At 42.0% G+C, this 14,761-nt stretch overlaps 1 protein-coding gene across 4 annotated transcripts in view; it reads right to left on the reverse strand.

Annotated features, from left to right (window-relative positions):
- The window catches only part of VAV3 (vav guanine nucleotide exchange factor 3), a 259,518-nt gene that overhangs the window by 204,245 nt on the left and 40,512 nt on the right, over positions 1 to 14,761 (reverse strand). For all 4 annotated transcript variants that reach the window (XM_032803745.2, XM_075067838.1, XM_032803748.2 and 1 more), the window contains exon 2: positions 3,778 to 3,894. In XM_032803745.2, coding sequence (XP_032659636.1) covers positions 3,778 to 3,894 — 117 coding nt within the window. The remainder of the gene's footprint in view (positions 1 to 3,777; positions 3,895 to 14,761) is intronic.

The following is a 14,761-nucleotide window of genomic DNA, read 5'->3' on the forward strand; positions in this document are numbered from 1 at the left end:
CACTAAATAACCCCATATGCCTTTGTCACTAGTCACTAGTCTGACTAAGACTATGGAAGCATGTTTGCATGCATGCACAGCAGCAATTACTGACTTTTCAGACATTGTCAAATATTGTAAAGACAGGAATTATCTCTTCCTTCCTATATGTTGTACAGCACCTAGCACATGTTCACTACAATATATACATAAAAGAAATAATGTACTATTAAGGCTAATTTTGTGTTGGGAGAAGAGAAATGCAATAGTTAAAATCTTACATGAAAGAGATAGTATCTCTGCAAATGCCAGCTTCCATTATTCTACTTCAGTTTACACAAGATAAAAGTTAATTTTGGGACACTACTTTACAAAGCACAAACTCCAAAAGTCATGTGTCAAATAGCCAGTGATACATTGTGCTCTACATTTCTGAGACAGGCCTCAATCCAGCATGTTATTTCACAGGTACAATTTTGCACCAGTAACTAACTGAATCTGCAAAAATTTTCCTTCAAGATTAGTGGCTATCTTAAAAATCAGGCCCTTTATGGTCATATTAGAGTAATTATGTGAACCAGGATCTCTCTCAACAACTAACTAGAAACCAATAGTAAGTAGTGCTACACTACCATAAAGCACTTTTTAGCCTATTTAAACAAGTAGCAAAGGCTTGACACAAAGGTCTAGATAAGGACCCAACAATTACTGCAAACAACTGGATACCTGGTAGAGCAGTCACTGCAACAGTAGCTGTTAAAAGACTTTGTTTTAATTCCTCTGCTGTTCACACAACCAAGAAAAAATTGTTGGTATTTTTGAATAGGCAATATAACAAGTTTGAAAGCAAAAGACTGGAAGTACAATACTATAGCTTAACTATTCCTAGCATGGCAAAAAATGTACAGTAGCATAAACGGACAGGTGGAATTTCTTGGTTTGCCAATCTCTTTATATTGCACAAACGATCAAACAAAAGTAGTTAGATATGCTCAGTGAGCCACTTCAATCACCAGTACCAGAAAGCAACACCATGGGCTTGATTCTTATTTACACTAAGGTCTCTTTACATCACTTAGGCAGCTTAAAGGGGCCTTAGTGTAAATACGAATCAGGCCTCCTGTCTATTATAAAGTGCAATGTATAAAAAGTAATGGAAATATTGTACCTTCAGATGTTAAAAATGGGAAATTATTTCTGTGATATTTATTCTGATTTGGAATATTTTTAATGTGGCATGGTCTTTAGATAATAATAGGCTCTTCTGTTAAACTAGGGGAGTGATGCACTGACTCAGAAGTAGAAATCTATGCTGAACACATGCTGGCAGAGAGCAGACAAGTATGTAGGAGTTTACAAACAATACACTAGCGAAAGCCAGCTCTTGCGCACAGAAAAACTAATCACAGGTTTACATACATAGCTCTTTATAACTCAGAGAAGCCCACAGTAACTAATTATCATTGTATCTCAGTCTCACAGCAGTAAAAATAGTACTTTGGAGCTTTGTCACGTGTTAAACAGACAAGAAGGGTGAGGGGTTAAATCTTAAAACTGAAAGAAAAAGATGCCAGAGTTGTCAAGCAGTTCGAGACTGGAAGAGTCCTGGCTTGTGGCACCCCACCACTATTTTAACTAAGGGTATATCTAAACCTGGAGCACCTCCCTCCCTTCCGCTTAATCAGCCTAACTCCTTCATAACCCCATATCCCTCACATCCTTCTTACCCATTATCTTCCCTTATCTATCCTCTTCCTTTTCAAGTCAAGCTTTCCCTTTCACAGTTCCCAATCCTCTTTTTCCCCTCTCTCATGCTCCTTCTTTTACTCCATTGACCCTCTATTCTCTGTCTCTCATTCACCTTCCCTTCCTCTCTTCCCCACCCTCCTCCTATACTAAATACCTATCCCTTTGGTCATATCTACTTCGCCTGTGTACAGAAGTCCTTCCATCCCCAAATAGCAAGGTAAGTGTGCAATTACCTAGAAAGCAACCAAAAGGAAGACTACTTGTTAGGTTTGCATTAGGGCAAAAAATGTAGAAAAAACATAAGAAATCCAAAGGTACATGAAGAGCCAACACAGTGGAACTATGTTATATAGATTATATTTTCAGTGATCATTTGGCTACATGAATCTATTAAACCATACTTGCCAAAAGCCAGGTCCCACATATGGTGATAAATTGGGCCTGATTTATACTGAACAATGAACATTCAGTTGTAACGACCGGACCGAAAAGGGTTTATTTGGTTTTTGAAAGGCAGAACACAAATTCCACCTTTGTGAATGGCATAGGTAGAGAATGTAGTAGCTTGTGGGAGTGCTAATTATAACCAAACTGACCTGTCTTGGCATTAAATTGCCTATTAGAACACTGGCATGGACCTACATTTAGTGTTCATTCAGATGTAATCATCAAGAGAGGGCTCTGCTCAAACAATTCTACTGTATACAATCTTAAAGTTTGCATTTCTTATTAAAATGAACCTGCTATTTGTGGACACAGTTGGCAATTATATCCTTTCCCCAGACTTCAGAGACTGCCTGTTCTGTTATGCAATTGGGATATCCATTATGACACACTAACTGTACGTAACAGATTTGTTCCCAGAGTGTAGCCCTGAACACCAGTACATTTGCCTGCCAGAACATGTTCTTGCTGTCTGATAGTCTGGTTTGAAAATATTGGAGAAAAGACAAAGAGTGCCTGTACTAAACCTACATCCATTTCTGCCAGCCTAGACAATGAAAAAAATAATAGGTGGAAAGACGGTGATGCTGCAGGTTAGGGTCATTCCACTTCCACTGTCATCTGACTACTGTTACCACCTGTTGTTCATACAAAAACTTCACTTTTCTCTCCCTCCTCATGCTTAGCCACTCTTATCATCCTTTTCTTCTTCCCATTACTCCTCTAAGTGCCAAGACTTACAATTTGCAGCCCCACAGACAACACAGCGGCTTCAAGCAACTAGAAGTGGGGGGAACAGAATTCAAGTCTTGAGTTGCCTACCACTCCTTTCCCTTCACCATAAGGGGGTGGGGATGAAGGGTCTTAGAGTTACTGTTTCCCCCTCCCAAGTCCCACTGCTGGAGAGAAAGGTAGAGTCACTCCAAGAGCTTAAGAGCCTGCATGGGATAGGAGGCTCCCCCCAAAAGATATGGAGCACCAAATAACTGCTTGATTTACTTGACTTTACAGTCAGCCCAGACTCCTCTTCTCATCACCTACCACTGCTACTCCCTGCTCCTCCAGCTGTGCACATTTTTCCTTATGACACCAATCCACTGTATGGTCCTTCTCTGCCCCATAACATTGCTCCTTTTCTGTCTGTAACTTGCTCCCAACAGAACAGCCCTTGTGAGCAAGCCAAACCAAGAGAGGAACCAAGAGGTGAATCCATCAGTAGAACATTAGGTGTTTGACCTCTTTGGCCTCTCTTACGCTATTCTTTTCCTCTAAAGTCTTCCACCAGTGCTAGCACTAGTGCATCACTAGTAGCACTAATGATGGGAAGTGCTAGTATACATTGGCCACTGCAATTCTAGCCACTGGGTTGTCTGCTCTGAGCTGATCTAAAGGACACAATGGTTAAAACACCCAGGCAGGTGACCTCTGTCAACTATGACTTAAAGAAAAGAAAAATGCAACACAAGTGTGAAAAGAATAAAACCAGATCAAACATCTTTTGCATCAAGGTAGTTGCTAAATAAAACCAATGGCAAGTATTACCCAATAACCACTTTATCCAGCCAAAAAAAAGAAGATATTAGTAAACAGGAAATTTTAAATTACCTTTCCAAAATCTCGCACATCAAACAAATCAAATGCTTCAAAAAGTTCATTTTTCTTCATCCCAAATATCTCACAACATGCTGAAAGGAATGTTCTTATATTCTTCAAGCAGAGAAACTAGAGGAAAAAAAACAAATAATATTGTTAGTGTACAGGCATGTAATTACCAACTGCTTTGTGGTATACTTTGGAAACTCATGATTATTTTTGCCATTATATATTGTGATAGACCCAGGCCAGTTGGATACAGCAGAATAGCAGAAGGCAGATATGCTGGCCACTGGATTAACAGTTTTCTGTTCCCTGACTGACCGGAGCAGGGGCTGCTCCAGGCTAGTGAGAACACCTGACTCTAATTAACCTGCAAAGAGTCAGGTGAGGCCATTAAGTTAATGTGACCACCTAACTCTAATTAAGGCCCCACTGATACTATAAAAAGGGCTCACTCCAGTCAGGCAGGGGAAAGCCAGGGAGCCAGAGGAGAGAAAGTGCAGCTGAAGGGCTGGTTAAAGAAGACACCCTCAAATCATTGTTAAGAGAGCCCCAAGGTAAGGGTGAAGAAGGGAGAAGCAGGAGAGCTGTGGGGAAGTGGCTCAGGGATATGTAGCAACTCTGGCAGTGAAAGGCTGGCTGCCAACAGCTGCTACCATTAGGGTCCCTGGGCCAGAACCCGGAGTAGAGGGTGGGCCCGGGTTCTCCCCAACCCACCACTACAGGAACATCTCCTGGGAGGGGAAGTTAGGCCCCTGTCAGGACAGGAGACTAAACTGTTCTGAAACAAGCCCCTAGGGACAACAGAGACTGTGGGAGTTCTCTCACCAACCTCCTTGCTGGCCTATGATGAAAAGGGCTCAGTAGACTGTAACCCTGGCCCTAGAAAGAGAAGGGCTATGTGAAGGGTCACAGTGAGTCACTGAGGCTAGCATAAACCACCTAGAAGTGCAGGATCCACGAGGGCAAGGTCAGAGCTCTGCCACAACATGTATAGCAAAACCCACTGGAATATTACCATTTCTAAGGGTTAGCTAGCACCTCTATTAAACCATTATTTTCAGTTGGTTTGTAATTCAGTCATTAAAATTCTCTTTAGACTGAAATAGTGTTGTCCAAGGCCTAAAGAGAGGAATTTTGTTCAGCATAATTTGTTTAACCTAATTTTATGCTGGCAAAGAGAAAAGCTAAGAAGTTACCAAGTTTAAGTTAGCTTTAAAATGGCTTCAGTTTTAAAAAAATTGTAAGCAATTAGTGTATAAGAGTGGACCAAACTCTTTAGGTGCTAAAAGAAAAATTACCACTGCATTGAACTTAGAAAAGAAATCAATTTGCAATATACCAAGTATTTTCATGAAAAAGAATTAATTGGAAGTGTAGTTGCAGAGATTTACTGTAAATGCATGCACTGTGTTTACAGATTCAAGACATCTCAAATAATAGTCAGAAAGGACCATAATTACACACTAGGGGATTATACAATTATGATTTTATAGTAATTTTTGCACAATTGAGAACTAGATCCCAATTTATCAAGTGGCAAATTAGCTTGATAGAACAATCCTGATTTTTAGGATGGAATCGGAGATTCGATTTGCCTGAATACAGCTATAGCTACCAATCATTTGCACTTCTGAATCATACTCTGCTGATGAATTGCACTAATGCCTGGGACTGGAGAAAGCTATATCAAGTGAGCATTCTGCTTCTTTGACTCCACTTCTCCCTATATACATCCCGGCGGTCTCCTCTTCAGGCCCTACTCCACATAGTCCTGGTCTACACTACAAGTTTAGGTCGAATGTAGCAAAGTTACATCGATTTAACCCTGCACCCGTCCACACAATGACGCCATTTTTTTCAGCTTAAAGGGCTCTTAAAATCAATTTCGGTACTCCTCCCCCGACAAGGGGAAAAGTGCTGAAATCGACCTTGCCTGGTCGAATTTGGGGTAGTGTGGTCGAAATTTGATGGTATTGGCCTCCGGGAGCTACCCCAGAGTGCTCTATTGTGACCGCTCTGGACAGCATTCAACTCCGATGCACTGGCCAGGTAGAGAGGAAAAGGCCTGCAAACTTTTGAATCTCATTTCCTGTTTGGCCAGCGTGGCAATCTGCAGGTGAGTGCAGATCTCATCAGCAAAGGTGACCATGATGGAGTCCCAGAATCGCAAAAGAGTCCCAGCATGGACGGTACGGGATCTGATCGCTGTAAGAGGAAAAAAAGTCCGTGCTATCAGAACTCTGTTCAAAAAGAAAAATGTCCAAACATTTGAAAAAATCTCCAAGGGCATGAAGGCCAGAGGCTATAACAGGGACTCGCAGCAGTGCCACGTGAAACTTAAGGAGCTGAGGCAAGCCTACCAAAAAACCAGAGGGGCAAATGGCCGCTCCAGGTCAGAGCCCCAGACATGCCACTTCTAGAATAGCATGCAGCTCATCATAAGAGGTGCCCCTACAACTACCCCACCCCTGTGCTTGACTCCATCAATGGAGTAGCACACAACAGGAATGCGGGTTTGGGGGATGAGGAAGATAGCTCACAGCAAGCAAGCAGAGAAACCATTTTCCCAACAGCCAAGAACTGTTTCTCACCCTGGACCTGGAGTCAGTACCCCCTGAACCCACCCAAGGCTGCCTCCCGGACCTGCCAGGTGCGGAACGGACCTCTGGTGAGTGTACCTTTGTAAAATTATACATGGTTTAAAAGCAACCGTGTTTAATGATAAATTGGCATTCACAGCACTACAGCTACCGGAAAAGTCTGTTAACGTGTCTGGGAATGGAGTGGAAATCCTTCAGGGACATCTCCATAAAGATCTCCTGGATGTACTCCCAAAGCCTTTGCAAAAGGTTTCTAGGGAGGGCAGCCTTATTCCATCCTCCATGGTAGGATACATTACCATGTCAAGCTAGTAGTACGTAGTCTGGAATCACTGCATAACACAGCGTATGGTCCCAGTGTTTGCTGGCATTCAAACAACATCCATTCTTTATCTCTGTTTTATCCTCAGGAGAGTGATATCATTCATAGTTACCTGGTTGAAATAGGGTGATTTTATTAAGGGGACATTCAGAGGTGCCTGTTCCTGCTGGGCTGTTTGCCTGTGGCTGAACAGAAATGTTCCCCACCGTTGGCCATGCAGTAGGGGGAGGGGTGAAGCAATCATCCCAGTGAATTCCTGGGGGCGGGGGGGGGTAGTTGGGTTTGTGTTGCATGTTAACCCGAAAACCGCAGCCCCTCCTTTTAAATTACCAACCCATTTTAAATAAAAGAAAGAGTCTACCCATTGTTCTCTACAATGTGTCTTGCATAGCATTGGAAGCTGTTTTCTTCTAGATAAGCAGCTGTAATTTGTTTTCACCATAGCCCAGACATGTTATCTTTTGAAACAGCAGTCAAAGTGACAACCCTTGTCAATAATTTTGCAGCAACGTGTGAAAGACACATACCTAAAAATAAAAGTGCAAGATGTACCAGTTCTTTTTATGAGAAGATACAACTCCACAAAATTTATTTTTATTAAATCTTATAATCCAATATAAAACAGTACAAAAAAATTTAAATGTTTAAAGGCAATAGTATTACTTCAATCAACCCAGCAATCTGCTTGAAATTTTCTTTCAAATGTTATTTTAGGGAATGTCTATACTACCCACTGGATTGGCCTAGACACGATAAATTGACCCCCGAGTGCTCTCCCATCAACTCCTGTATTCTACCGCCGCGAGAGGCACAGACAGAGTCGATGGGGGAGTGGCAGCAGTCAACTCACCGCAGTGAAGACACCGCAGTGAATAGGTCTAAGTATGTCAACTTCAGCTACGTTATTCATGTAGCTGAAGTTGCGTAACTTACAACTATCCCCCTCCCTCCCCACAGTGAAGACCAGGCCTCAGTCACACAGCAAACTAGGATTAAAACTCAATTCTCCCAACGCCTGATCCATGAGCATAAGGATTACTGAACTGAGCCCATGTTTTAAATTACTTTTGTGTTCATATAACTAAAGTAATACACTTGTTTCTTCATAAAGAGAAACTGTGGTACTTATGCCAACATTCTCATATGCAGAATAACAGCCAAATGGTTTATCCGCACGCATGCATTTCAGCATTTAGTGGTGTAAATAAGGGAAGAAATAGTGAGGTGGAGACAGTTTATTGATTTACTTTTGGGGACTCTGTGCATTTACAGACTTGCCAGAGTTGGACAAAATGACACTATCAGAGGAAGCAAAAACATCCACAAGCTGGGGTGTGGCACTAAACATGCTCAGTAGCTCTTTTGAAGCTATACAGGAAGCTCTCCTTGTGGGCAGACCACCTGGCATGACATGACATATCACAGTCACCATCTGAAGGCTGAGCCAACTACAGCTCAGTGAGAGTTTGGAGACAGCCTGGTAGAATTCAGCAGCTGAATCAAAGAGGGATAAGATGCGTCCACTACAAGGTCTAGGTCTCCAATCTGTGCGAATCTATTTGGATCCAGATGATGTACTTGCTGTCTCACTGGGAGCCAGCAAAAGAGACAGGAAATGACCACTGCTTGTGAGAGTTTGAAACTGTTGGTGCTGAAGAGATGCAAAGGATTTGGGATAAGGGAGGAATTGCCTACCTGCTCTATCTGACTGAAGTTCAAGGGACACACACACGCACACACACACTTTGAATTGAACACATTGCAAAGAGGATAAGAACTCACCATGAATTAGAGGGAACTGTATGTATGTGCGTGGGTACAAAGTATATGGTCCCTCAACATTTTGTAATAGCAACAAGTGTGGAAATTTGGGTAAGAAATATCACAAAACAATGGTTTATGAGAAATATTTATAGCCTGGGGAGGGTAGGAGGCAAAAACAGATTCTAACAAGTCTGTACTCCTGTTGTAAAAGCACTCATTCAACATTCGCAACCTTAGGTATTAGAAAATATCTGGGATGGTCATGGAATGTCAGATAAGACAATGGCTGACAAATTCAATGTAATGCACCATAAAACAAACCACAGCAGTCAAACCATAAACTAAAGATTTCCGGTAGTTGTGTGTCAGATGTACAATTTATAGAATAAGGAACAGAATAAGAAGGTTTGAATCAGACACAAATGTGTGTCAGGTTTACAGAAGACAAGACATTTCATTGGATCTGCATTACAAACTTCTTTCCTGGTTTCAGGAACTTTATGGTTCCATGGAGTGGAATACATGCCTCTTTATCCTGCTAACTGAGGAGGTCAAGCTCATGTACTCCTGCCCCCACCATAACACTACAGTGTGTCTGAAGGAAAGTGGTTTGGTGGAGTCTGAGACTTTCAAGAATTGAGTCACAAAATGACCTACACAGAAATTAATCAGGGGGGAAGGGTTGCTGCTTTTTAAAAGTTACAACCACCAGGTTTGTTCAACAGAGTTTATATTACAGAGTATGCATTACACTTAATGGTGTCCACACAATAATATATATACAACACACTTGTAATCACTGACTAATGCTCTACATGCTAGAAAGGTTAGGAAGGAGGAGCACTTTGTACATTCATCAAAGACAAAATCTGCCAATATAAAGAAAAATTAAAGCCTTGTGAAATAAATCGCCTTTAAGGAACTGGAAGCTCAGTGGCAAATGACCTACCTGAAGGAACAAGAGTTGCAATGAGCCTAAAACTTTGCCCAGATTTGCCAAAAGGTTTGAGAACATTTTAGTAAGCCAGAAACAAGTTTCTTCCAAGACTGATGCCACCCACTTCCTCCCACATCCCTTGTCACAAGTTCTTTCTGTAGACAGGCGTGTGGGGAGGAGGGGGTCTACCATGCCAGCCCATATGAAGATAAGCCAGATAGCCACCCTAGAAGAATCTGATGGATAGAGGGAACCAGCCGTCACACAACCTTGACATTGAGGGGGAGGAAGGTTAAGAAAGGTCACTAAGATATGTCCTCTAACCCCCCAAGGACAGCAGGAAGCATGTGGCCAACTGGTAGAGAGGAAGTCATGGAGGAGGCAAAATAGAGTCTTGGCCTAAGTCAGGGTGGGCAAACTTTTTGGCCCAAGGGCCACATCTGGGTATGGAAATTGTATGGCAGGCCATGAATGCTCAAGAAATTGGGAGGGTTCGGGAAGAGATGATGGCTCCGGCTGGGGGTGCAGGCTCTGGGGTGGGGCTGGATATGAGAGTTGGGGGTGCAGGAGGGTACTCCAGGCTGGGACTGAGGGGTTCAGTTCTTAGCCAATTGGAGCTTTAAGGGTGGTGCTTGGAGCAGGGACGGCGTGCAGAGCCTCCTGGCTGCCCCTATGTGTAGGAGCCGGAGTGGGGACGTGCCGCTGCTTCCAGGAGCCACACGGACCCACAGCATGTGCAGAACGTGGCAATCCCCTGACCCCGCTCCCTGGCTAGAGCGCCGGAAAAGGGCAAGCCCCGGATCCTGCTCCCCAGTGGGAGCTTGAGGGCTGGATTAAAATGTCTAAAGGGCCAGATGTGGCCCCCAGGCCATAGTTTGCCCACCCCTGGCTTAAGTGCTCTTCTGACCCCTGCAAGAAATGAAATGGTTTCTAAAGATCTTCTCCCCACCCAAGCTAGAGGAAATGATGGAGGGATTAACAATTTTGCCTTGAAAGCATGCAAAATTTAGCACTGTTTGCTATGTTTTTCCCCTGAGTGTTTCTGCTCATTCAAACCAGAAGCTCAAAAGCAAAAATACTGGTGTTACAATAAAACAAGACATCTTTAAAAATCAATTGAACAAGGCCAACAGAATCCCCCATGAAACTAAGCAGTCAATTTTTATCTAAATAAATGTACTTGCAATGGGAGAAGATATTAGAACAAACAAGGATTGGAACAAAAAAAGGAAATTAGATATTTGAAAACAAAACAAGTTTTTTACTTCACTGGGAATTTTGCATGAGTAAGGACTGCAAGACTTGGCCCCACCTTGGGGTACAGAGCAAGGAACATCATGGTAAACACTGAGACAACCCCTCTACATACACCAATTGTGTGGTCTGCTATAGTCTCACTTTCAAAAGCATTTCAAAAGCTCATTCATATAGATAAATTATCTATTTTATCCATCAATACATTACATATGTATCACATATACATCAGGACCCCTGCTACCATTCAACTAGGTTCCTCACCATGAAAATATTCCTACTAAAACTAAAAATAAAAGACTTCAGCATTATATTCCATGATAAAGAACCAACAGTTACGTCAAATCTGGAGAAGACTCTGTGATATCTGCATGTTGTGTATTATACACAATAAGCTATAAAAGCAAATAAAACAGTATTAAACAATCATATCCACCTGGCTTTATATTTTGAAGGAAATTGTGTGAAGATAAATGACTACTAACATTAGTGGAAATTAAATAAAATTCCTAATAATATTCTAAATGAATGATTAATGGCATGAAACAATGTATAAAGTACATGAAAATTACAAGAACATGTAAGTAGATTGGTAAGGGGTAAGTAATGGGCCCTGAGTTTGACATAATTCTTACCTCTATTACACTGCTCTACAGCCAAAATGCTTCTGAAATAAATGTAGCCAAACTTTACTAATTCTGGGTCACTGAGAACGAAAATGATGCTTAAAATTGTTGATTGCCTCTAGTCTAGCTGTTGGGCTCCAGACTACAGCAGTGGAATCTCCTGGCAGGTGATGTTAGGGTTTCCATGTTCCGTGACCGTCAAAAGGATCTTGTCCCATTCTTCTTCATGGAAGGTGATCTTGTAGCCTGCAACAACATCGATGGTGTGATGGCAGCCCTCAACATCGTTCACGATCCAGATGAGTGGAGACTGTTCATTGATTCATCGAAGACGAGTCTTAAAGCTGCTTTGCTGCATAATGGCAATGTTTTGCCATCAATTCCAGTTGGTCATGCAGTCCATATGAAGGAAACCTATGACAACATGAAACAACTTTTGAGGTGCATAAACTATGACCAACATCAGTGGCAGCTTTGTGGCGATTTGAAGGTTGTTGCTCTCTTGCTTGGTCTGCAGACTGGATACACAAAGTACTGCTGTTTTCTCTGCAAATGGGATAGTCGTGCAAGAGATTCCCACTACATCAAAAAAGATTGGCCACTCTGACAGTCATTGGAGCCTGGGAGGAAAAGTGTTCAGCATCCACCACTTGTTGAATCAAGGAAGATTTTGTTACCACCCTTACACATCAAGCTGGGTCTGATGAAGAACTTTGTCAAGGCCATTGACAAAACACAAGCAGCTTTCAAGTACCTCCGTGGAAAATTTCCAAGGTTAAGTGAAGCTAAGATAAAGGAAGGTGTCTTTGTTGGTCCTCAGATTCGTGAACTTCTTCGAGATGATGCATTTGACCATGCACTGCGTGGCAAGGAAAAGACGGCATGGAAAGCCTTCCAGTTAGTGGCAATAAATTTTCTCGGAAACAACAAGGCAGACAACTACAGGTTGTTGGTGGAAAACCTCCTCAAGGCATACAAAAGCCTTGGTTGCAACATGTCACTAAAGATACATTTTTTGCGCTCTCATCTAGATTTTTTTCCACCGAACTGCGGAGCAGTGAGCGACGAGCACGGCGAGCGATTTCACCAGGACATTGCAACAATGGAGAAACGCTATCAGGGCAAATGGAGCCCATCAATGCTTGCAGACTATTGCTGGACAGTGACAAGAGATGCTCCATTTAATGAATACAAGAGACAAGCCAAGAAGCGCCGAGTAGACACTGAATAGGACTAAACTATGTACATAATAGTTTTTTGCCTTTTGTTTCATAATAAATTTTATTTATATAACCCTTTTGCTGATTTTTAAAGTGTTACATAAACAGGACAGGTGAAATATTATCATGTAAAGCAACCATAAACACATGAAAAGACCTAGGTTTACAATTTATGATTAAAACTCTACTATCTACACAATATACATAGACATAAAATGTAAAAACTTAAATATCTTAGAAACAGTAGCCAATCAGTTGTTTTAATTGTCATATTTGAATTCAGCACATCAAAATACATAATAAATACCACATTTTATATCTGAAGCAGACGACTTCTCAAAAATTGTAGACCAGTGTTATCTAACATTCAGTAGATATTGTGTGGCAACATAACACATCTATTATCTCTTTACATGAGCCTGCCTCCGGGACCACATCATTAGTTACACACAACATAATTTCTTTAAAATAACAGGCCCCCTGACAATATGATGAAGTCGCCCTGTCAGCTGAAAGCATACTTAGCAAGTTTGGTTTTAGACTTAACGGTTCAATAACTATCAATTCTATCGCTCAAATGGAGTAAAAGGTTTATCGTCTCTGAACAGTTAAATTAACCATAATAGCTTCCTGGCTATAATTTGAAGGTTACTAAAACCAAAAAGATATGCATATTTATTTTCACTTTTGTTTCAGTAAAAGTTATTTGAAATTATATGGGAAAATCCTTTACAAATTAAAAACATAAAATGCTGCATTTGCAGTAAAGATCACATTCTAGAAAATCCACACAAGACATTCAGGATATCTTCTTCAGAGAAAGATTTAAGATAAACTTTTCCAAAACAAATATAAATAATTTTCAATGGACATTTTTCTCTATGAAAAATACATTTTAAACAAAGATGGCCATCATCATGGTAGTTCCAGCAAGGATCAACTGTTAGTATTTCTTGGGTTTCTCTTAACTGGGACTTGAAGCCTGTCACACATCTACAATCCAGAGGCTTCTGTAGATAACACTGGACCTTGCTTGCTGGTGCCTCCTCATCCTGGGCGTCAACCTCTGACTAGTAGGTTTAGCCCTCTAGATATCAGAGGCCTTGTGATGTTACTGTGTTTCTTCCAAAAACGCATTATACCTTGCATTCTTCCAGAAATGCACAATGGGGACAATTGTCAATGGCAGAAAGGACAGTTAGGTACCTAACTCTCACAGAATTTCACTGAGTTGGGCACCTACCAGCCCTCTGTATCTCTGAAAGTCTCTTCCACAATACACACAGATTTCCAGGCCAAACCTGGGTTTCTCTTCTTTCACAATGTTACATAATTTAAAAACACTTAATAAAAGTTGTTACCCTTTACAAACACACTACAGTATTTGGACATCATGTTCCAGATCACTACAGTAAGCTTCCTAGTCAATGTAGTGGTGAGTGGAGTGAAGTTTTATTATTAGACTGGAATGATCTAGTGCAGGGGTGGCCAATCTGTGGCTCCTGAGCCGCATGCAGCTCTTCAGAAGGTAATATGTAGCTCTTTGCATAGACGCTGACTTCGGGGCTGGAACTCCAGGCGCAAACTTTCCAGTGTGCCGGGGGTGCTCACTGCTTAACCTCTGGCCCTGGCCCTGCCCCAGGCGCCCACCCCTTGCAGCACCCTTGCTCCTCCCTCCTTCCCCCCAGAGCCTCCTGCACACTGCAAAACAGCTGATGGGCAGGAGGAGTGGGAAGGGAGGGGGAGGCACTGATCAGCAGGGCCACCAGTGAGTGGGAGGCACTAGGGGTGAGCTACTGGGGGGCTGCTGACTTATTACTGTGGATCTTTGGCAACATATATTGGTAGACTCTGGCTCCTTCTCAGGCTCAGATTGGCCACCCCTGCTGTAGTGTGTTATTTTTAATACGAGTAAAAAAAACAAACAAACATGTTTTTCTCCAACACTGCATTGCCACATACCAGGGCTTAAATCCTTATAGAGTATCGGCTGGAGCCCCCCACACATTCTATAAAAACTCCAAGGGAGTTGAAATATTTACCAGAGCTCCACTCTGGACAGCTCCAGCTGAATTTAAGCCCTGCCTCATATGCCAAGTAAAATGGCCTAATTTTAAGAAGTTAAAGGAAAATTCTGCTTGCTTACTAGACAGTTGCTCAGTGGGGGGAAGGCAAAAGAGCATCATGAGGCACACAACCAGTGCTCTCTCATCCTAGGGGGATACTCAATGCCCTAAAAGGGTTAGGAGAACCCAGGACTATGGCTC

This window comes from Chelonoidis abingdonii, chromosome 7 (genome assembly GCF_003597395.2).
Source record: "Chelonoidis abingdonii isolate Lonesome George chromosome 7, CheloAbing_2.0, whole genome shotgun sequence".
NCBI classification, from domain to species: Eukaryota; Metazoa; Chordata; order Testudines; family Testudinidae; genus Chelonoidis; species Chelonoidis abingdonii.